General features: G+C 37.3%; 1 protein-coding gene across 1 annotated transcript in view; it reads right to left on the bottom strand.

Moving 5' to 3' along the window:
- pudp (pseudouridine 5'-phosphatase) overlaps positions 1–24616 on the bottom strand; it is a 34150-nt gene extending 9534 nt beyond the window's left edge. Inside the window, exons 1-3 of the mRNA XM_051703607.1 lie at positions 24482–24616; positions 23321–23539; positions 22958–23187 (exon numbers count right to left, since the gene is read on the bottom strand). Coding sequence (XP_051559567.1) covers positions 22958–23187; positions 23321–23539; positions 24482–24536 — 504 coding nt within the window. The 5' untranslated portion in view covers positions 24537–24616. The remainder of the gene's footprint in view (positions 1–22957; positions 23188–23320; positions 23540–24481) is intronic.
- Between the last annotated feature and the right edge of the window lie 633 nt (positions 24617–25249).

Raw genomic sequence — 25249 nt, forward strand, 5'->3', positions numbered from 1 at the left:
AAACCACTGCAGATGGTCCACAATGTAACAGTGTGTCTGGTCTTCAATCAGCCAAAAAAGGGCTCATGTCACCCCACTCTTGATTTCACTTCACTGGCTACCTGTAGCTGCCCACATAAAATTCAAGGCTTTGACTCTGGCCTGCCTCTTCGAGATAACTTTGTAACCCTTATCAGCTTTATGCAATGCAACAATTCTTGATCGTAGGTCTTCTGTAATAGTTTTTGCTAGGCATGGTCCATGTCAGCAGATGCTTCTTGTGTATAGCAAACTCAAAATGTTTGAGTGCTTTTTAGAAGTCGAAGTAGCTCTAACCCACACCTCCAATCTCGTTTCATTAATTGGATGCCAGGTTTGCCAACTCTTGACTCTAATTAGCTTTTTTATGTCATTAGCCTAGGGGTTCACATACTTTTTCTAAACCTACTCTACTGGTCAAAAGTTTTGAAACACTTGACTGAAATATTTCACATGATCTTAAAAATCTTTTGATCTGAAGGTGTATGCTTAAATGTTTGAAATTAGTTTTGTAGACAAAAATATAATTGTGCCACCATATTAATTTATTTCATTATAAAATTAAAATGTAACAAAACATTTTTTTTTTTTTTAAATTGATGACTTGGACCAAATAATAAAGAAAAGCAGCCAATAAGTGCCCAACAGAGATGGAACTCCTTCAATACTGTTTAAAAAGCATCCCAGGGTGATACCTCAAGAAGTTGGTTGAGAAAATATCAAGAGTACATGTCTGCAAATTCTAGGCAAAGGGTGACTACTTTGAAGATGCTAAAATATACCACAGTTCTGATTTACTTTGGATTTTGTTTAGTCACAACATAATTCCCATAGTTCCATTTATGTTATTCCATAGTTTTGATGACTTTACTATTATTTTAAAATGTGAAAAAAAAAAAAAAAATTATAATAAAGAATAAGTGTTTCAAAACTTTTGATCGGTAGTGTACACTGTGAATGTTTGAATTATGTATTCAATATGTACAAGAACAATACAATAATGTGTGTGTTATTAGTTAAAACAGATTGTGTTTGTTCATTACTTAAATGAAGATCAAACCAGATTTTAAGGCACATTTATACATACACCGATCAGCCACAACATTAAAACCACCTGCCTAATATTATGTAGGTCCCTCTCATGCCACCAAAACAGCGCCAATCCACATCTCAGAATAGCATTCTGAGACACTATTCTTCTCACCACAACTGTCCAGAGCGGTTATCTAAGTTACTGTAGACTTTGTCAGTTTGAACCAGTCTGGCCATTCTCTGTTGACCTCTCTCATCAACAAGGCATTTCCGTCCACAGGACTGCCCCTCACTGGATGTTTTTTTGTTTTTGGCACCATTCTGAGTAAATTCTAGAGACTGTTGTGTGTGACAATCCCAGGAGATTAGCAGTTACAGAAATACTCAAACCAGCCCGCCTGGCACCAACAATCATCCATGCGATTATCTAATCAGCCAATTGTGTGGCAGTAGTGCAGTGCATAAAATCATGCAGATACGGGTCAGGAGCTTCAGTTAATGTTCACATCATCCATCAGAATGGGGCAACATTTTTATCTCAGTGATTTTGACAGTGGCATGATTGTGCCGGATGGGCTGGTTTCAGTATTTCTGTAACTGCTGATCTCCTGGGATTTTGCCTTGTTGATGAGAGAGGTCATCAGAGAATGGCCTGACTGGTTCGAATTGACAAAGTCTACGGTAACTCAGATAACCGCTCTGTACAATTGTTGTGAGAAGAATAGCATCTCAGAATGCTATTCTGAGATGTGGGCTGGTGCTGTTTTGGAGGCATGAGAGGGACCTACACAATATTAGGCAGGCAGTTTTATTGTTGTGGCTGATTGGTGTAAATGCAATTAATTCCAAAGGGAGACATACTTTTTCTTGCTACTGTATAATATTCCATTTTTGTTATCTCTTAAGTCCTTGTGGTTTGATCAGATATATAAAGGTTTATATCAGCGGAATGCTTCCCAGAGATTTCACCACCTTTTCATGTGAAATGATAACACAAAGTAATGGTGCTAGTTTTACAGGCTAAAAGACAATTCAAGAAAAGCAGCTCCTGAACTGCTGACCTACATGACAGCTACATTAGCACTTGCAATTGTCTTAAAGAGGTGTCACTCCAGCATTTCTAGCTGAGTATTTTCACTTTGCCCAAAGGGCATGTCATCTAGTGTGAAAATACAAGGCAGACAATTAATTATCTTATAGTTACTGATAATATAGGAAAGTTCCACACATAATGAAAATTCAGCCATTATTTCCTCACCCTCACACTGTTCCAAATCCCCAAGGCATTCTTTCTTCTGTGGATTCTTCCTTCACAATTCACTTTCATCTTAGTATTTTTCATACAAAGAAAGTGAACGGTGACTGAGGCTGCCATTCTGCCTAACAGCTACTTTTGTGTTCCACAGAAGAAAGAACCTTTGCACTTGAATTTGAACTATTCCTTCAACAGTTAATATAAAGTGCTTAGAAGGATATGGAAGGAGAGAGACAGAGACAAAGAGAAGAATTATATAAAAACAAAGAGAAGCCTCTTCTGCATTATATAAGAATGTGTTTTTCTTGCAACCAGATAGAAAAGGATAAGAAATTCATGGTGCATACAGAGAAGCAGTGATGCTGCAAACACACTATAAGTGCTGAACGGCTCTCCTCCTCTCTCCTTCCTTCATCTGCTCTCTTTCTTTCTCCTCTTCTATCTGTCTGCTGGATCCTTCCTCAATCTAAATGCCCCTCTTCCACTGTTGTTTCATCTCTCTCTCGCACAGGCCGAATATTAAAGCACACGGTAAACTTCAAGGCAGGCGCATGATGCAGAATCATTTGTTATTCCCTTGATCACTCTGCTGATTCCCTCTCAGGGCTTTCATTTCTTATCAAGAGAGATGCAGGTTTTAATTGCACAATTTAAGACCTAGCTGAATGTTTCATGTACCTTTCTGAAAATGTCCTTCATTCTTTAAAGGAATAGTCCACTCCACTCAAAAATTGAAATTCTCTCTTCATTTACTCACCCTCATGCTATCCCAGGTGTGTATGACTTTCTTCTGCTGAACACAAATGAAGATTTTTAGGAGAATATCTCAGCTATGTAGGTCCATTCAATGCAAGTGAATGGTGACCAGAACATTGAAGCTCAAAAAAGCCTATAAAGGCAGCATAAAAGTAATTCACACAACTCCATTGGTTAAATCCATATCTTCAGAAGCAATATGATAGGTGTGGGTGAGAAACAGATCAATATTTAATTTATTGATTACTTTTCTTTTTTTACTATAAATTCTCCTCCCTGCCCAGTGGGTGGCGATATGTATGAAGAATTTGAATCTACAAAAACAAAAGAAGAATTATTTTCAAAAGAGAGAAGAGAGTGAATGTGAAAGTGGACATTAATAGTAAAAAAAGGATTTAAATGTTGATCTGTTTCTCACCCAAACCTATGATATCACTTCTAAAGATATGAATTTAACCATTGTCATTGTATGGATTACTTTTAAGCTGCCTTTATATGCTTTTTGGAGCTTTAAAGTTCTGGTCACCATTCACTTGCATTGACTGGACCAACATAGCTGAGATATTTTTCTAAAAATCTTTGTGTTCAGCAGAAGAAAGAAAGTCATACACATCTGGGATGGCATGAGGTAAATGATGAGAGAATTTTCATTTTTTGGTGAACTATCCTTTAAGAAGGGATGACAAACAAGACGTTTCTCTGCAAAGACTTCATGACATTCTCACCTCTGTTCAAGAATATCACACAACAACCTATTAAAGGCTACAGCTGTTGATCTTAATCACTCAGCAAAGCTTATCTGAGAGTGATGATACTCTTCTAACAGATAGGGATAAAGGACAGGATGTTGGATGATTCTCAGAACTGGAGTACACAACTGTGATTTCGCAAGCACTCCAGAGCAATTTAGATAGAGTTCTCATTGGCACAAGGGAAGGAGATACAATGTGGATACTGAAATATAAAACCTAAACTTTACGGATTAAATGGATAAAATGCAAAAAGTAAAAAAAGAATTGGAGCAACTGCACATCATAATGTGCAAAAGCTTATGTCCTGCATAAGTAGTTTGAAAATAATCAGCAGGCACACAATATACAGTTACTATAAAGAACATCTCGCTCAGGATACATCAGAAATAAGATGACCAATCCGAATGCCTTCATATGATGACAATGTGTGTGTGTTTGTAGATGTACCTTCATTAAAGGGATAGTTCATCCAAAAATGAAAATGCTTGAATCATTTTATCACCCTCATGCCATCTTTGATTTGTATTGACTTTCATCTGCTGAACACAAACGAAGATTTTTAGAAAAATATTTCAGCTCTGTAGGTCTTCACAAAACAAGTGAATGGGTACCAACATTTTTAAGCTCCAAAAGGACATAAAGGCAGCATAAAAGTAATCCATATGACTCCAGTGGTTAAATCTATATCTTAAGAAACGATATCATAGGTTTGGGTGAGAAACAGATCAATATTTAAGTACTTTTTTACTATCAATCTCCACTTTCAAATTCTTCTATTGTTTTTGGCGACTGCATTCTTCGTGCATATTGCCACCTACTGGGCAGAGAGGAGAATTTATAGTAAAAAAGGACATAAATATTATATGTTTTTCACCCACACCTATCATATCACTTCTGAAGGTATAGATTTAACCACTGGAGTCGTTTGGATTGCTTTTATGCTGTAACTTCCAAAATGTTGGTTCCCATTCACTTGCATTGTGAGGACCTACAGAGCTGAAAAATTCTTCTAAAAATCTTTGTTTGTGTTCAGCAGAAGAAAGTCATTCACATTTGGGATAGCATGAGGGTGAGTAAATTATGAGAGAATTTTCACTTTTGGGTGAACTAGCCCTTTAAATTGTTAGATGCTTTTATCCAAATCGACTTGCGGTCCTCGGCTTACAGTTCGTTCAATGAATACATTTTAGCAGTATGTATTCCTTGGGAATTAAACCCCTGACCCTGTTGTTGCTATTATCATGCTTTTCTTTGCCCTACACGGTATGTAACGTGTGTGTTCAATGCAAAATAAGCTATCTAAATGTAACATTGTTTCATGTTACAATTGGCCTCTATAACTGTGTCAACTCCCACAGTTAATGGATCATTATTCAGCTCATTAATCTGACGAAGAGCTGTGAAAATACAATAAAATAAAGAGTGCTCCAAAAGTTAGAGATGAAAAAAAAAAAAAAAAATGATAAGTCTAAATGGTGCACTAGTCAAATATAACAAGAGCTCTGGATAGAACGCTGGCCTGTTTGAGTGAGTGGCACAAATGTTTTTCTCAAAAAGAACTATGTCTGGAGTCAGAACTTCAGCTGCAAAGAGAGAAAAAAAAAGGATTTTATGGCATAGATGAAATGCTTTTATAAAAATCAAAATAATCCACGTAATGTATCTTAGGCAAGAAAAAGAAGGACAAAATTCTTCATGGTGTGTGTTGCCTCAAAATTAAGAATTGCCTACTTATAGGCTACAACATAGTTTACAAAATAATAGTACATACAATGCAACAACAATGCATGAGAGGTGAATGAGGAATGATAAGACACTATATTCTTGGGGTATATAGTGTATCGATTTTTTTTTTCTTTCTTTTTTAAATATGAATTATGCATATGAAATATAAATTGATCAACATGATCAGATCTTAAAGTGCTTCTTTGAGAAGGCACTACAGTATGTCTCCTGCAGTGCTGAAAACTCTTTCTGAGGCCACACTGGTGGCAGGATTGCAAAGACATGCCAGATTTGAGAGAAGCAGTAGTTCTGTCTTGTGGGACCTCCAACAGTCAATAACACTTTCAGTTAATGGCAGTGCAGCATTGGATCTGTATTTCAGCACCTCGTCCCTAGCAACCTTACTGGTGGGTTTTGACTCTAGCACCGACTCAAAGATGCTGCCAGTAAAGCAAAGCCATGGCTTTCAGTTCTTTGGCAGGACATGTCTTATTTAAAAAGATAAAAAGTAAACTGTGGACTAAAAAAAAAAAAAAGATTACATTTTGGAGTGCTGGGTAGGGTTGTCACGATATTAAAATTTAAGTTGTCGATATCAGTACCTGTAAAATTTCACAATTCTCAATACCAATTAAGACACAGCAAAACCTTATATGCTGTCATAAACACATTCCATTTCAAAAGTTAAATATCAATATAAATATTAACAAAACAATAAGTTTAAACAATGTAGCCTTCAAAAATTACTCAATTAAGTAAACATTGCTTTAAGTTTTTATTCAAGAGTCAGTTATAAAATAAAGGACAAAGAAAAATGTACCAATAGAACAAAGATATAAACTAAGTTAACAGTCCTTAAAGGAATATTTCACCCAAAAATGTGCTGATAATTTACTCACCCTCAGGCCATCCAAGATGTATCTGATTTTCTTTCTTCATCAAAACAGAATTTAAGACTTTTAGGATTTCATTTCTGGCCTCCTCCTCTAAAAAATGCAAGTGAATATCCTCCATTTTTTGACGGTCCAAAATGCATATTTAGGGTGCATCAAAATAATCCACACGACACCAGTCGACAAAGGTTCCATACATCTCTGTGACGTGTGCTCATGAGAGGGATGACGTAAGCTCGTTGGTATGGTCACACGTCAGGTGGAGGAGGAATCAGGAAGCGCGTCATTGTTTACATTGTTTTTTTTGTTTTTTTTATTATTATTATTTGGAAATTATTTTTTATTTTATTTTATTTTATAATGTTTTGAAATTGTTTTGGACTGTTTTGGTTTGTGAACGGCACAAGTTTCTCTTGTAAATAACGACGCGCTTCCTGTCTCCTCCTCCACATGATGCGTAACCTTACCAACAAGCTTACGTCATACCTCTCATGAGCGCATGTCACAGAGATGTATGGAAGCGAACATTTGTAGTTAAAAAGTATAAAAGTATTGTTTTGTTTCTAAAAATAATCAATCGTTTGGGTTCAGAAGAACTTTATTTGTCTACTGGATTCATGTGGATTATTTTGATGCACCCTAAATATGCATTTTGGACTGTCAAAAAATGGAGGACATTCACTTGCATTTTTTAGAGGAGGAGGCCTGAAATGAAATCCTAAAAGTCTTAAATTCTGTTTTGATGAAGAAAGAAACTCAGATACATCTTGGATGGCCTGAGGGTGAGTAAATTATCAGCAAATTTTAATTTTTTGGGTGAACTATTCCTTTAACAGGAATCTAACAGCAGTATCTGGTATTCAAGCTAACATTCAGAAGCTGAAAATAAGTGATACAATGTAAACAGACAGCTTCAAAGAGCATGCATGCAACACATGTTGCATTAGAAAGCAGTCATCTGTCAGTCAGACAGCATTTGGGTACCGAACTGAGTTGGTACACAGTACTACTGATACTGAGTAGTGATAGGTTATAATGTTTTTTTGTATTTGGTTTATTGAGTACATGTCTTCCTTGAGTAAATATTGTCCAAGACAATCTAAAAAATGCTACAGTTAATCTACCCTCTAATTAAAATGATCAGTGTTTAAATTATTTTTAAATAATCTTCAATTAAATTAACTTCTTTAGCTTCTGATTGTTCTTTAATCTAAAACAATGAAGGGATAGAATGCCTAAGTCAATTATTTTATCATTAACACTGCAGACCTACAATTATAATAATACAAACAAAGGTCCATCATATTACAATTCTAAATGCAGTACAGCTAAAGTACTCGGCCAGCATTTAGCCCATGAAAGATGTAGGCCTACCTTGCTTAAATTGTTGGGTTAGAAAAGATACATTGTCTTTCCTCATTTTTCAAGAAACGGTAGCTCTTTAACATCCTGAAACCCCCACATGACATCTGTTTCATTTTTTATTTTATTTGTAACTAGTAGAACCTAATAAACATGCAAAAAAATAAATACAAATAAAAATATAAAAATAAAAATTCTAGAGCAAATTGTTTTCCTAAAAATGTATTTCCTCATATGTGGACAGCAGGACTAAGTTGTGAAATTTTAAGAAATACCAAGCTATAGAAATTGGAAAGATTTTTTTCATCAAACAGTTTATTATGTGTCCAGGAGTGTTGGTTATTCATGTTTTTGAGACGTTGTAGACATTATAGCTATTGTTCTAGAAATATAATAATTCTGATTAAAAGTAATGGCCAGCATCATCAAATCACTACCAATCATGTTAAAATAAAACTTTGAATTATAAAATTCTGAATCTATGAACTGAACATCATTGTCCCATATCTGCCAAATATGTTGAGTGGTCCAAACACCATCTGCAGCCTGAAACTGAACTTTTGGTTGGATTTTAGGAGTGAATGCACTTACAGTGCATCCGGAAAGTATTCACAGCGCTTCACTTTTTCCACATTTTGTTATGTTACAGCCTTATTCCAAAATGGATTAAATTCATTATTTTCCTCAAAATTCTACAAACAATACCCCATAATGACAACGTGAAAGAAGTTTGTTTGAAATCTTTGCAAATGTATTTTAAAAAAAAATTGAAAAAAATCACATGTACATAAGTATTCACAGCCTTTGCCATGACACTCAAAATTGAGCTCAGGTGCATCCTGTTTCCACTGATCATCCTTGAGATGTTTCTACAACTTGATTGGAGTCCACCTGTGGTAAATTCAGTTGATTGGACATGATTTGGAAAGGCACACACCTGTCTATATAAGTTCCCACAGTTAACAGTGCATGTCAGAGCACAAACCAAGCCATGAAGTCCAAGGAATTGTCTGTAGACCTCCGAGACAGGATTGTATCGAGGCACAGATCTGGGGAAGGGTACAGAAAAATTTCTGCAGCATTGAAGGTCCCAATGAGCACAGTGGCCTCCATCATCCATAAAAGGAAGAAGTTTGGAACCACCAGGACTCTTCCAAGAGCTGGCCACCTGGCCAAACTGAGCGATCGGGGGAGAAGGGCCTTAGTCAGGGAGGTGACCAAGAACCCGATGGTCACTCTGACAGAGCTCCAGCATTTCTCTGTGGAGAGAGGAGAACCTTCCAGAAGAACAACCATCTCTGCAGCACTCCACCAATCAGGCCTGTATGGTAGAGTGGCCAGACGGAAGTCTCTCCTCAGTAAAAGGCACATGACAGCCCGCCTGGAGTTTGCCAAAAGGCACCTGAAGGACTCTCAGACCATGAGAAACAAAGATTGAACTCTTTGGCCTGAATGGCAAGCATCATGTCTGGATGAAACCAGGCACCGCTCATCACCTGGCCAATACCATCCCTACAGTGAAGCATGGTGGTGGCAGCATCATGCTGTGGGGATGTTTTTCAGCGGCAGGAACTGGGAGACTAGTCAGGATCAAGGGAAAGATGAATGCAGCAATGTACAGAGACATCCTTGATGAAAACCTGCTCCAGAGCGCTCTGTACCTCAGACTGGGGTGAAGGTTCATCTTCCAACAGGACAACGACCCTAAGCACACAGCTAAGATAACAAAGGAGTGGCTATGGGACAACTCTGTGAATGTCCTTGAGTGGCCCAGCCAGAGCCCAGACTTGAACCGATTGAACATCTCTGGAGAGATCTGAAAATGCCTGTGCACCGATGCTCCCCATCCAACCTGATGGAGCTTGAGAGGTCCTGCAAAAAAGAATAGGAGAAACTGCCCAAAAATAGGTGTGCCAAGCTTGTAGCATCATACTCAAAAAGACTTGAGGCTGTAATTGGTGCCAAAGGTGCTTCAACAAAGTACTGAGCAAAGGCTGTGAATACTTATGTACATGTGATTTCTTTCGTTTTTTATTTGTAATAAATTTGCAAAGATTTCAAACAAACTTCTTTCACGTTGTCATTATGGGGTATTGTTTGTAGAATTTTGAGGAAAATAATGAATTTAATCCATTTTGGAATAAGGCTGTAACATAACAAAATGTGGAAAAAGTGAAGCGCTGTGAATACTTTCCGGATGCACTGTAGCTGCATTGGAAAGCTATAGGATGCATCCTTGCTCCCTATTTAGCGAATGACTTAACCTCCAGTGTGCTTTCTGTCTGCACTGGTCTCAAAACAGTTTGAAATGCAATTTATTTTCATCCTAACTCCATATAAAGCCTCTGAAAGCAACATTATTCAGCTTTTGGATGAATACATTTATTCTCAATGTGAAAATGCAGAGTAAATATATAGGAATGTATTTGCTAATTTTAATGAATAGCACCTTATTGTACAGTGTTAACAAACAAAAATAGGACAACATTTAGATTAAAATGAAGCGAAATTACCCACAGATTTGTTAGTGTTACTGTGAAAAGTTATTCAAAATAATGAACATGTTTTTGGAACATCTGTCAGAAAACTGTGTCCAGCACACTGTACTTCATGTTTATCAGCGCACCAAAGTGCGAAAATTTAAAGCAGCATATCAAACTAAACTAGAGACGCTACTCTTTACAACCAAACAGGTTTAAGTGACATTTTAAGAGGTTTCTTATCAGAGGCACTTTTGTTGGTGCTGTGCCCATAGAAGCAGTTCACAGAAATCAACGCCATGGTGTTTGGTCACGTAACTCCGTGCGTCAGAAGTTTAACACTTAAATGACTTCTTAGAGTGTCCTGAACAGTATGCAATGGGTTTAAATGAATTTAAATTATGCGTTGCGTATAGCAAATTTAAAATAGCGAGTCCTTGCATGAGGCCGCGGGCTTGCACAAGGTTAAAGTGTGGATTCAATCAGGATACTGATAAATGGTAAACATATACACTGGCGGCCAAAAGTTTGGAATAATGTACAGATTTTGCTGTTTTGGAAGGAAATTGGTACTTTAATTCACCAAAGTGGCATTCAACTGATCACAAAGTATAGTCAGGACATTACTGATGTAAAAAACAGCGCTATCACTATTTGAAAAAAGTTATTTTTGATCAAATCTAGACAGGCTCCATTTCCAGCAGCCATCACTCCAACACCTTATCCTTGAGTAATCATGCTAAATTGCTAATCACTAGAAAATCACCTGCCATTATATCAAACACAGTTGAAAGCTATTTGGTCCGTTAAATGAAGCTTAACATTGTCTTTGTTTTTGAGTAGCCACAGTATTTAATAGACTGGCATGTCTTAAGGTCAATATTAGGTCAAAAATTGCAAAAAAGAAACAGCTTTCTCTAGAAACTCATCAGTCAATCATTGTTTTGAGGAATGAAGGCTATACAATGCTTGAAATTGCCAAAACAAATGAAGATTTCATACAAAGGTGTACACTACAGTCTTCAAAGACAAAGGACAACTGGCTCTAACAAAGACAGAAAGAGTTGTGGAAGGCCAGATGTACAACTAAATGAGGATAAGTACATCAGAGTCTCTAGTTTGAGAAATAGACGCCTCACATGTCCTCAGCTGACAGCTTCATTGAATTCTACCCGCTCAACACCAGTTTCATGTACAACAGTAGAGAAGACTCAGGGGTGCAGGCCTTATGGGAAGAATTGCAAATAAAAGCCACTTTTGAAACAGAAAAACACAAAGAAAAGGTTGGCAAAGTGGGCAAAGAAACACAGACATTGGACAACAGATAATCGGAAAAGAGTGTTATGGATCTTAAACCCATTGAGTTTGTGTGGGATCAGCTAGACTGTAAGGTGTGTGAGAAGTGCCAGACAAGACAGCCACATCTATGGCAAGTGCTACAGGAAGCGTGGGGTGAAATGTCACCTGAGTATCTGGACAAATTGACAGCTAGAATGCCAAGGATTTGCAAAGCTGCCACTGCTGCATGTGGAGGATTTTTTGATGAGAACTCTTTGAAGTAGTTTAAGAAGTTCTGAAAAAAAATTCAAATTGTAATAATAATTTTTCATGTTATTAATGTCCTGACTATACATTGTGATCAGTTGAATGCCACTTTGGTGAATAAAAGTAACAATTTCTTTCCATAAGAGCATGTACATTATTCCAAACTTTTGGCCACCAGTGTACATTAAGAGATTGATGCATCCACAACTTTAGACTTCTGATATCAAACCGGTATACTTGTTCCAAAATGAGAGATCCGCTGAAAACATGCTGTTTCAATGTCTTCCTTGTAAGGCTCAAGATATGTAAGCAATTTAGCCTAGAAAGGTGAGATTAAAGACATGGTTGACTGTTCCTCTTCACACATCACAGTAGTAGTAATCTTAATGGGGCCATCACTGTGACAATGTCCTCTGCATTACCGATGTCAGAATGTGAACTTCAATTCCTCTTCGCAAATTATTTAACATTGGCAAAGCCATTGTTCCATGCTGGTTGTTGTTCCAAGAAATGTTCAATAGTTTTTATGGAACTGTTCCAACTGGTGTAGATGTCCTGTTTCAGTTTGTGTACCACCAAGCCCAGCAGCTTCTTCTTTTCTCGTAAAGTACATGTAGCAGTGGGAAAACGAGGAATGTCTCACTTTTCCCAACAATTTCTAACAATTGTTTCACATGCCCTTTGAAGAAATCGGGGTTAAGGGTGTGCAAAGCAAGTGGGGCCTGCCACAATCATATTGTGAGCGTTACTGGTGACAAGAGCAGGACTCCTGTCTGCAATAGCACACTCAGAACTCGTGAGCAGATCTCCAAAATTTTTTCCTGTGTGTGGCTTTATTGAGAATCCTTATTTGAAAAAAAAAACAAAAAAACTTTGCATTATTTTTAGCTCTTGTAAATTAGATGGCAGCCATAGTCACATATGCCTCTATTGAACAGGACGTCCAGCAATCAGTGCTGAGTGTGACCCGGTCAGATTGAAAAAGCAGCTCCTATTTCATAGATTGACATCTAGGGCAGTGTTTCCCAACTTTTGTCTGCCACGGCACACTTTTTAGGACTAAAAAATTCTAAGGCACACCACTATCCCACATAGGCTAATCATCGTCAATATTTTTCCTTTTCAAGAACTTGTCCATGTTTTCTGTCCATCTTAGTAGCGGATTTACTTGTAATGTTTGAAATTCGGCTAAGCACAAAAAAAAAAAAAACAAGTCACATAGATAGGCTACGCTGTGTGAGGTCACAGGTGGCAAGAGCGCTAAATGGGTAATGAAAAAAACAACAAATTTGCTTCTTTTCTAATTTGTAGATTTGTTCTTGCAATGCCACAACACATTACAGGGATGCAAACTCATGAGGGGCGAAAAAAGTAAGACAATCACTGGTCCACAAACATTTTTTCTGGGGATATTGTTTTCAAAGAATAAGCTAAAAGCACCAGTTCCAGCTATTTTAGTGATTCAAGTTTATTCAAGTTTACAACTGTGCAGAATTAGCTGCAAAATAAAGAGTATTTTGGTGAGGCTTGCTTCTGTTTCACAAATATGTTCAATTTTATTAACTGATTAGTTCAGTGACCCCTTCTGGAAATGTCACTAGGTGGCGACAAATGAGCATCTTATGTGCTACGAGTGAGTCAGTGAATCATTTTGAGTTGTTCATGACCAAAATCTACCAAGAGACTTTATAGTGTTTAAGCATTAAAAGAACAAAGCAGATCTATAGTCTTCCTTCAGTCTGAGCATTATTTTTCATCCAAAAAGACAACAATAATAGTCTAATAATAGTGAGTTTCAATAACGTCCTTACCTTCTCCTTCAGTATAAGAATTATAAATACAAAGCAGATCTATGGTATCATTTTCCTACAGTAGCTTTAGTATTTAAACTGCTGAGCATGGCTATTATCAGAAAAGACCACAATAATAGACAAATAATAATAATTTTGAGTTTCAGTAATGTTCTTTCGTCATTATAAAGCGTATTTCACATGAGTTGAGTCGAGGCATCAACGCTCCGTTCAACGCAAGCGTCAAGCGCCACATTGCCCTCCACATGACAAGAATTGCAGAAAGCATCACAGAGGGGCGATTTTACGAGTTTGCCACATAAAAAAGTGGGAGGTGTGCACAATAAACATTGAAAACATGTATTTGGAAGAGAGGAAAAAAAGCTTGCAGTTGCTTTGATGGCAGAAAGTAATAAAAGGACTCGTTTATGTTTAGGTCTAAGTGTTTTCTTGGTGAATTTAAAATTAGTTCAATAACTGGGGTCTTTGATATTTGTAAACTATAAGGTAATATTTAATTAAAAGAAATTATGAGACATTCAATGTCTCCACAAATTTGGACAGTTTTTAAATATTTCTTGTTGCTTAGTACTCTCAAAGACATTATTGGTGAAGCAAAAACGTGTGTGAAAAACACTTCGGTGTAAAGTGGCGTCACTTCATAGACTTCAATGTCTTCTGCAGCGCTGACGCGAGTCATGTGAAAGATGCTTAACGCGTATAAATATCAGTCACTTTTGCACATTAATCATTGCTCTTCACAATCATAAAAGTGACCAATTATGGTTTCAAAACAGCAAATTTCCCCGAAAGGTGAGGAGTTTGGATCCCTGAAATATGTTTTTTTTTTCATGCATTTATTTATTTTGTGGAATTTGATAATTTTCCACGGCACACTTGACAATCTTTCATGGCACACTAGTGAACACTGATCTAGGGGATACATTTAATCACCGAAAAACTAATGGCTGGGAATTGTGTATCTTAGTTTTTATAATTTCTCTGATCGTTTTCCACCACCCTAAAAGGGCTCATATCCATGCATTTAAATCTTGCAATGGATGCACATGGATAGAGTTTTTGGGAAGATGTTGCCAAAATAAGTTAGGCCTTACCATATCAGAGCATGAGATAGCAGGTACTGCAGTTGCAGCTTCAGCTGTCTATAATGTCACACCATGGCAACTGCAAAGATGGTTGCTAATATCTGGTGTGTTTCAAAATACTTCAACTCATATTTGAAATGTCTGCAAACTGACTTGTCGAGTATTACTATTCTTTTGGTAACAATCAAAGTTTTCCCAGACCTTTGACTTAATAGTGGTTGCGCCTTGCAACATTTTCACTCCTAAATGCTGCCTGCAGCCCACTTATGTGCTGTAGCCAACTAATAATGATGTATCCCACTGCAGCTGTAGTTCATACAGCTATTCAAATTTATTTAAATATGCATGTATTTTTAAATATCATGATGAACGGGTTCCTTGGTAAAAAATGTTTTAATAATAATAATAATAATAATAATAATTGTGAAATCACAGAAAGGCAAAAAGCTGTCTTAATCGCTAAATAAATTTGCCTAACAAAAACAAAAATCATGTAAATCTTATCTATAAATGTCAGTCTAGAATAGGCTTAATTTTTTACATAATCAATGTCATAGTAAAGGTACTTTTGCGTCAGTGCTTTAAAATAAAAATATTACAGAGAACGACATACACTATATTGCCAAAAGTATTCGCTCACCCATCCAAATAATTGAATTCAGGTGTTCCAATCACTTCCATGGCCATAGGTGTATAAAATGAAGCACCTAGGCATGCAGACTGCTTCTACAAACATTTGTAAAAGAATGGGCCGCTCTCAGGAGCTCAGTGAATTCCAGCGTGGTACTGTGATAGGATTCCACCTGTGTAACAAGCCCAGTCGTGAAATTTCCTCACTACTAAATATTCCACAGTCAACTGTCAGTGGTATATAACAAAGTGGAAGCGATTGGGAATGACAGCAACTCAGCCACGAAGTGGTAGGCCACATAAAATGACAGAGCGGGGTCAGCGGATGCTGAGGCGCATAGTGCGCAGAGGTCGCCAACTTTCTGCAGAGTCAATTGCTACAGACCTCCAAAGTTCATGTGGCCTTCAGATTAGCTCAAGAGCAGTGCGTAGAGAGCTTCATGGACTGGGTTTCCATGGCCGAGCAGCTGCATCCAAGCCATACATCACCAAGTGCAATGCAAAGCGTCGGATGCAGTGGTGTAAAGCACGCCGCCACTGGACTCTAGAGCAGTGGAGACGCGTTCTCTGGAGTGACGAATCACGCTTCTCCATCTGGCAATCTGATGGACGAGTCTGGGTTTGGCGGTTGCCAGGAGAACGGTACTTGTCTGACTGCATTGTGCCAACTGTGAAGTTTGGTGGAGGGGGGATTATGGTGTGGGGTTGTTTTTCAGGAGCTGGGCTTGGCCCCTTAGTTCCAGTGAAAGGAACTCTGAATGCTTCAGCATACCAAGAGATTTTGGACAATTCCATGCTCCCAACTTTGTGGGAACAGTTTGGGGATGGCCCCTTCCTGTTCCAACATGACTGCGCACCAGTGCACAAAGCAAGGTCCATAAAGACATGGATGAGCGAGTTTGGTGTGGAAGAACTTGACTGGCCTGCACAGAGTCCTGACCTCAACTCGATAGAGCACCTTTGGGATGAATTAGTGCGAAGACTGCGAGCCAGGCCTTCTCGTCCAACATCAGTGTCTGACCTCACAAATGCGCTTCTGGAAGAATGGTCAAACATTCCCATAAACACACTCCTAAACCTTGTGGAAAGCCTTCCCAGAAGAGTTGAAGCTGTTATAGCTGCAAAGGGTGGGCCGATGTCATATTAAACCCTATGGATTAAGAATGGGATGTCACTTAAGTTCATATGCGTCTAAAGGCAGATGAGCGAATACATTTTGCAGTACATTGTGTAGCAAATTAGCTCAAAAGGGAAATATGAATAATTAATCATAACTCATTATAATTAATTATAACTATTTGGATCAGTCTGTTGGGCCTCATGTATTCAGATAGGAGACAAAGGCAGGCCTAACACAGTCGTAAAAACTTAACTCAAGCCCCCACACACCAAGTCGTAAATCTTACTGATAAAAATCGCGCCAAAATCAAACAAAGGGAATCCAAAACAGACTACAAATCCCATGAAGCCTTGCTCACTAAAGGATCGAACTCTCAACTCCTGTTCGATGAGGCACACAACAGATGTCCCTCAAACCATGACATCATCAGGAATTGAAATACCTCTGAAATGCTTCCGGGATTTGCTTCCAGCAACTTTGTTTGCGGTGTGTAGACACAGCTCATCGCTGCTCTCAGGTGCAACCTCGTGGCACAAGGAAGTAACGTCAGACTTGAAACTGTGGCCATACAATCTCCATCTCGCTGGACGAGTTGAGATTACTCTGTGTTCAACCGAACACTCTAACGGATCCAAAGGAGACCGCTGAGCAATCCGCATCTTCATCCGTTTGCCTGCAGAAGTGAAGAGATTAAAGATTTCTCTTCCATCTTCAATCAAGTCGACATTTCTGATTTCTCTGCCAGCCCGCCGAGAAACAGTCAGCCGTACGGCCGCCGACAGACTGAGGAAACGGCCACCCGTCATCACCCGAGCCTCAAGGAACTGGGTCGGAGTTAAAGGACGGAGGAAAACACATTCTACCTGTGTCCTCATGCGATTCAAGTAAGAGGTTTACGTCTGGGCAGAGATAGAATATTATAGTGTGTTATTCTTGTATTTCAAGGTTTTTGCTTGTACAGTTTACGGACCGCCATGTCCACTCATTATTAATACTCAGGGTATTAATTATCACGAATTTGATTTGCTGTATTGTGGTCCAACCACACTGGACTGTTGTGCATTTTCATCATCGCGGGTGAAACCAGCAAACTGAGTTATCCATTAAAGAGTCAAAGAACGCGGGACTTTTACGAGCCATCCACCGCGTCTCTGAGTGATAAACTAACATCTGCTTTCTCTCCCATGATCGCGAAATTGGCTTTAGGGCCGTCACTTAATTCTCTCTCTCTCTCTCGTACCAGCCACACACACACACACACACACACACACACACACACCTTATGTTTTATAGGATTATTTTTATTTCCATATCTAATCATATCACTGTTTAGTTTGTAGTTGTAAGTCAGAAGTTTATTGACTGCATTGTATTAATTATTAATTGATATTACTGCATAAATAAACTTTGTTTATATTACAAAGAGAAGTGTTTTGGTTTGTTTTGCATACGCCTGTGTCATGCTGACGGGATGTCAGTGCTCGGGTTCAAGCCTTCATTCATTGTTTTTCCCGAAAATCGATATTCTTCGGATGTCGATTTTCCTAAGAAAACAATCTAATATTGAGACTGTTTTACTATCTGGTTATTAGTCCCTGATTCCAGGGTGGTGCCCCCTCAATGTTAATCCTTATTAATATTCTGTTGATTTTTTGATAATTGATTATTTTTTGATGATTGTTGAATTTGAATGATCAATAAGCTAGTGTTAATTTTAATTAATGTTTCATCGATGTTAACAATTAACGATTATCTTTGATAATTGTTGATTTAAAGGATTAAAAAAAGCTAACATTGATTCTCATCAATGTTCTATTGATTTTAATAATTAATAATTATCTTTGATAATTATTAATTATTGCTAATAACCAAACTTGCTCCTAAACGTAGCACACTACATTTACTGGAGCCCCATATGAGGTTTTAATGAGTTAGATTCAATTAATTAATATAAATATTAATTAATAACTAAAGAAATAATTAATAATTATTTCTGATAGTAACACTGATCTAAACAACCAGTAAAGCCCTACAAGTTAATAAAATTAACTTGAAGTAGCTGAATTAATATTACAATCAATTAATCTGTTCATCTAGCAAACACTCAGTATTGATCATCTATCAACTCTCAGAAAGGATATTTTTCGTGGCCACAGAAAAATAACTCTTTCTTAACATGTAGCTGTGATCAAATCGTTAAATTGACGTTGATTTACAAGCAGACCAGAATCTACTCACAAGAATGTACACAAAAGCTTTATATAACTAAATCACGAACACATAACTAATCTAAACAAACACATACACACAAATCACGCATACATGGGAAATGGAAACGTGAAAGTGAATGAAACCAGAACAGAACAGGGGAATGAAACTATGAAAAGAGTCTTTTAACCATGTGAAAGAACCATCAGTTTCTTACTTCAAAGCACCTTTGTTAACAAAGGGGTTCACAGCTTATACTAAACCTCTGTTTAGGTATTTAATTGTACGATACTTGCAATGCCTTGGCTGTTGAGAGAGCGCCCGGATGCAGTCTCAGGAGAAAGTCTTGATGGTTCCTTGAGTCGATGGTGTTGAAGTTGAAATCAATTTCTTCCGCGTTGAATGTAGAAATGATGAAATTGCTGTGTTAGTTTGACTCCGCTATGGTAGGAAGTTACACATGGCTTGATGTGTTTGAGGCCTGCCGGCCCACAACCTCGCGGTCGGACCGGGTGTTTCCGGTACCACACAAAAAGCAACCAGGAGAAGAAGGGAGAGAGAGAGAGAGAAGAGAGAGGGAGGTCACTCCGACAGTGTCCTTTAACTCCTGAGGGAGGTCACTCCTCTCGAGTTTGACTTGACCAATGAGAAAGGTGCAATTTTCCAGCAGGAAAAGTTCCTTTGTTTGGAAGCTGACTCATTTGCATGATTGGAGTAAGCCAGCAGTTTGTGCCCCTTTATGCTCTGATTAATATAACAAGCATACAATGCATGCTATAAGGTGGTGATATAATCCAATGTGCAGGGTGTCACACAAGGATTAATTTGATAGGAAGCATGATACCAATAATTTTACATTATCTAGTGGTTCTGTCATAAAGCATGCATAAAACGGTATACAGTACAAAAGACACTATACGAGACAGTAATAATCATACACACAATGTCCTGGGGATATGCATGTTCATTTATAGAACAGTTTGTCTATAAATTAATGAAGAAAAGTCTGTTTTATGGGCTTTAAGTGTCTTTCCTATGGGGGAATGGAGTGAGTTACTTCTTCCCACATTCCTTTGCTTTTGCATGTGGCTACCTTCCCCCACCTGGAATGTCTCCTCTGGAATGAGGTCCACTAGTTGCTGGACCAGTGTCAGCAAAGGGGGAGTAAATGCTGATAATGATCAGTGGGAAAGCAGACATCTTGGAGTCTGCTTGGTCCTACTTGGACCATTGCTTGTTACGGTCTTGAGACGTCTGTTGGATTATTCATTAAATAATGAATAATTGTGTGCCTGATTGGTCCAGATGCTACAATTGATATACATATAGGCAGATGTCTAAGTTATAAATAGCCCTTTATTACATGTTTCCATTTTGAGTTTAAGTTCTCATTCTCCCAATTCTTAAGGGTATTACTGTGCTAGGGGTAGTTTATCCAAGAAAAAGAAAAAAAGCAAAGGAACAAGTATCAATCCCTCAAGGACAAAAGAAACAAGCCAATTTGCAGTCCTGTATCTCCTTCCTGGCATCTTTTACCCTCCTTTCAAAACTTATTTTTACCATTTTTCAGAAAAGGGTTTTATGGCAGTATAAAAATGAAACATGCACCTAGTTAAATCCCATTTGTGATTGATTATTTTCTGTTAGACTTTGTAAGAAAGCATCATGTAAGGCAATTAAAGAAGAAAATAAGCAACTTGCCAATTGCCAAATAGGCAAGCAGCTTTAAACATTTCATCTCACTACACAGACTTTAAAATATATTAAAGGAAAAATAATTTCCATTTTAATAAAATTAACTAAGAGCCATGCATGACATGGAGAACTCAAACATTCAGTTTCATTGTGTTCACAAATCCACAGTGCCTATTGTCTGTAGGAATGAGAAAAAAAAAAAAAAACATTGTGAGGTGCAATGGGTTGCTAATTCTCTCATCTCACAGTGGGGTTTAAAGTCTTATATACAATTAGTAGCTGACTTACAGAAGATATTAAAAGATTAAGGAAGGAGCATCATCTGCTGATTCTAAACAACTGGAATTATAAACACAGGAAAGCTGCCACCCTTTTGTTTATATATATATATATATATATATATATATATATATATATAGAGAGAGAGAGAGAGAGAGAGAGAGAGAGAGAGAGAGAGAGAGAGAGAGAGAGAGAGAGAGAGAGGAGAATAAATATTCTGAACATTACTGTGTACAGTGTCTTTAAAATTCGGTAGAAGAACAGTTTTTAAGGCTTTAATTCAGCCCAAACCGATCTGAGAAAGCAATGACTGGAATACACTCCAAGCACATTTCACCAATTCTCCTCAAGCTGAGGTCTTTAGCAGACATTTAACCACAGATGAGCTTGAACTGCAAATGACATAAGGTTGAAGGAGACAAGTAAAGGGTGTCAGTACCAGTGCTCTTTGAATGAAAGAACTACACACTTCCAACACTGCATTGCTCCATGTGTGAGGGAGAAGAGAGACCTAACAAATGCATTCATCACCCTGTTTTTATTACAAGTTTGTTTTAATCTCTATTTTGTGTCATTGTTTCATTGATATTGATATATTGAAGTATATCAATATATGTTGAAATGTAAATTCATAAGTAGAAGAGCTGCCAAAGATAATGAGTTTTAACATTTGAATTAATTAAATATGTGTAGTGTTGTTAAATATATTTTGGAGCAGACAATTTAATGTATTTATTCAATTTGACATTAAAATTTTTTCAGAGAAGAGAACGGCTGATGTATTTATAAATCAATCCATCTGAGACATTTAACCAAAGTAAAGTCATTTGAAATGGTTGTATGGTGAAATTTATCATTGAAGTTCAACAGGTATGAAATATCATCAATGAATGAAACGTGTTAATGAGACGGACAGATTGCTGCAGGCTATATAGGCTATGTTTGAGGCTATTATTCAGGAGCTGAGTGTAGCTACATTTGGAAAGAAAAAAATATACTGAGAGGCAAACTTCAACAAATTATACATTTGAGATCAGTCACATTAACGGCAAAAGCATGAATTATTGTTATAATCAACTGAGAGCCCTAAAAAGAATAAATAATCTGCCTTCCCAAGAGTAAACATCTGCATGTAGGTGTGCTAAACGCTGTAACCAGAAACTACACAGAACACAGAAACAGTTGTGCAAGTAGTCCATTGATCCACACCGCTGTTTTAGTGGCTTGTGATGCACGAATGGTTCTCACGCACTGCACTCGTCTGTTGACTAGCATAGTTTGGTCACACTTTAAAAATTTTTGGCTTCCCATTCAGGTCATAACTGTCACTTCGTAATAATGAGGAAGGATTACATCACGCGGATTGGCATGCATTTGTGAGGGACTTCATATAAATAAAATACATACTTCTCTCTCTTGATGTTGCTCGCGTACCAGTGATTATGTTTTAGCTTGCCATAGGTTGCCAACCCCTGTGCTACTTCATATAGGATATTTGACAGGCACAAATTCATAAACAAATGAGATGTCCTTGTGGCCCTCCTGCCATTTATATGTAAACAAGGCAGAGAAGCTGCATCTGAAATGTACAGTATAGAGGACTAAAGTACTCAAAATAAAATAACTAATTTAATAATTTTAAATAATTAAATCAAAAAGAATTTTAATGCAACAAGAGGCAAGACAAATATATTTACATTGATTTACATTGCATTTTTAAGAAGTGTCAAGTTAAAAATAATACTTTTAAAACTGCATCTTAAAATCCCTGTATTCTGTTCCCTTGTGCTTTGCATATCTTTTTTTGTATTCAATGTGCATGCCCCCTCACTCTTTTGTACATTTGTATGGTTGTTGTCTTGCCGCTTAACAGCAGCTCTGTGCACGTGCCAACTGAAGGATGGCATAAATGCAGCACTGGCCCGATTGGGTTCCGTCAACAGGTCTGTATCTGTCTCGCACTTACCTCGCGCCTTCGGGGCCAACATTATTGTTAAGCACTATTTTTTTTACAACTCTACAGAGTTGTTAAGGAGAATATGCAAATATGCAAATTATCCACTGTAAAATGGCATCAGTTTTCTAGCAGAGTTTTATGGTATGCTCTTGATGCAGGAATCTAATCTTGCTTGATTACTGTATATACTGTCATAAGGAAGTGAAATCACAACTCACTACTGGCTGAAAGCTTCTTTCTCCTGGATGGCTAACCATGTGAAAGAATGTAATGGCACATTGGTCGGCAAAAACACACACACACACAAAAGAAAACTAATACAACAGCATTATGTCAATTTAGCTTTGCCCCTACCTGTTCTGGGTTAGCTGGGGGACCGAATCTCTTGGCACACACCAAAAAGATATCAGGCTGTGGCTTGCCATTCTTTACATCTGGATCATCTCCAAGTACAATGTGATTAAAGAGGCTGAAGAACTCTTTATGACGGCTGGTCTTCATCTCAAAGGTCAGGCCAGCTGAGCTCGTGCCCACAGCAATAGCAATGTTGTGCTTGTGAAGATGATTGACAAGCTTCTCTACGCCTGAAAAACACAATGGTCTCTTAAATGTATAACTAGCAGTGTGAGGTGACATTGAATCACCTTAAGATGGAATTCAGATGAGGACACTCTGTTTCAAAATGATCTTCCAATTTAAATCCTACATGGACATTACCTGGCATCAGAGAAGCTGTTGGGAATAATCGCTCCTGAATTGTCCTGGTCTCCTCCAGAAGCTCCTCGGGTGTCATGGGGAGTTCAAGTTTATCTCTGATTATCCTGGCAGCATTCAGAGCCTTCTCGCCCATCACAGAGGACTTCACTTCCCAGGTGTATGTTTTATTGAACCGGTCACAGATTTCCTGGAACGAGACTGAGTACAACTTCTCTGTATCTACAATGGACATATAAATGAAAAAATGCAGAAACACAGTGTAACATGATGGAGCAGGACAACAATTCACATATTAATTATTTTTAATACATACACTAATGAGTATTAGGAAAGACGGGGCATTTGTAAAAAAAAAATTACTACAACAAATCTTCATTACATATTTTGGCACATAAGCCCCAACAGTAATGGTATTAAAATATTTACATTGAGAAAGACTTGATCATAATTTTGAATATGTATAAATGAAGTCAGAATGTGACAGGGACAATTTTAACAGTGGTTGCGGGCAACTTGAACATCATTTAACCCATTGTATCTCACATAAGAGCACACATCAAAGTAATAATGTTACTGCTTTAATACTTAGGCCTTTATTAATTAACAATGTTTCCTTAATATGGCACTAATTATTTTAGCTTTCATGAATATTAAGGGATTATTTGTTTACAGCAAATGTCTAAGTGGTGCCTTCATTATAAGTATTTGTAATAGGCAATATACATTACAATACACTGATTAGTGGATGAGTATTCAACTAGATACTTTTATGAAATAATATTATTTACACATTTTAAAGATTAAATGTTTCGAATTAATCATAGCATATTCTGAAGTATCATCACTCTAGCTTGATTGTGATTGAAGACATTTAGTACGTTACAACAACTGTCCCTTTCCTTTTCTTTATCTTTTGCATAGTAGTGACTGATCCCTGTCAAGTAGATACGGGTGAGTAGAGAGTAAATTTAAACAGCTGATATTAAAAGAAACAGGGAGAAAGACAAAAATAATACTACACACGGACCATGTCTGTCAAAACAGGATTATTAAATAAGTTGCCTATTTCTTATGTTTCTGCAAGTAAAGAATGACAGACAAGCCGCTAATGAAAAGGCTCATTTTAAGTATAATTTCTACAAGTACAAGTTTCTCACCCACCTAATAACAAGCCGTCCATATCGAAGATCACATGTGTTACTGGTTTATAAGACATATTTTATGTTTTGAGAAATAAGTGTACTCGACTGTGTGACTGTGTGGAACTGTACTAAACAGAGCCAGAGATGCGGAAATTGCTGGACAATCAATGTTTCATTAAAAATCAAACACACGCCCAAAATCAGAGAAACGTCGGTTAATGTTTTGCTTATGGTTTATGAATATTAGTAAAAATATATATTTAATTATACAGTATGAAGACATAATTTTGGTATTATTCCTAAAAAGTCATCCACTTTAGAGTAAGAAACTCCGGACAATTTATAACTTGCCATTCTTGTTGCAAAGGTTTGTGGGAAATGAAGTTTTACCGACAGCACTGTCATTCAATGCACTCTATTAGTCAAAAGCCATTAGTGAGTTATCGAGAGCAAATAAATAAAATAAAATAGAATAATAAAATAAAATATATTCAAAGAAGTTCATATTTGTACATACACTCTCTCAAATGGTGGTCACATTGACAAAGAAGTATCTACTGTTGTGAGTTTTCAAGAACAAATTTAATTTTGGAATGAAAGGCTCTTGTTTAATTGCTTGTGCAAGGGGCAACATTATTTTCACCTACGTAATTGAATGGCGCATTATGAAGTACATAATGATTTTTTTTAGAACATTGTGTTCAACATCATGATATGATTACAGCTTATTATCTACATTATCATCTACTTCACTGAACCTTACTGCGGTCATCATACCAGTTAATAT

This window comes from Myxocyprinus asiaticus, chromosome 7, assembly GCF_019703515.2.
Source record: "Myxocyprinus asiaticus isolate MX2 ecotype Aquarium Trade chromosome 7, UBuf_Myxa_2, whole genome shotgun sequence".
NCBI lineage: Eukaryota > Metazoa > Chordata > Actinopteri > Cypriniformes > Catostomidae > Myxocyprinus > Myxocyprinus asiaticus.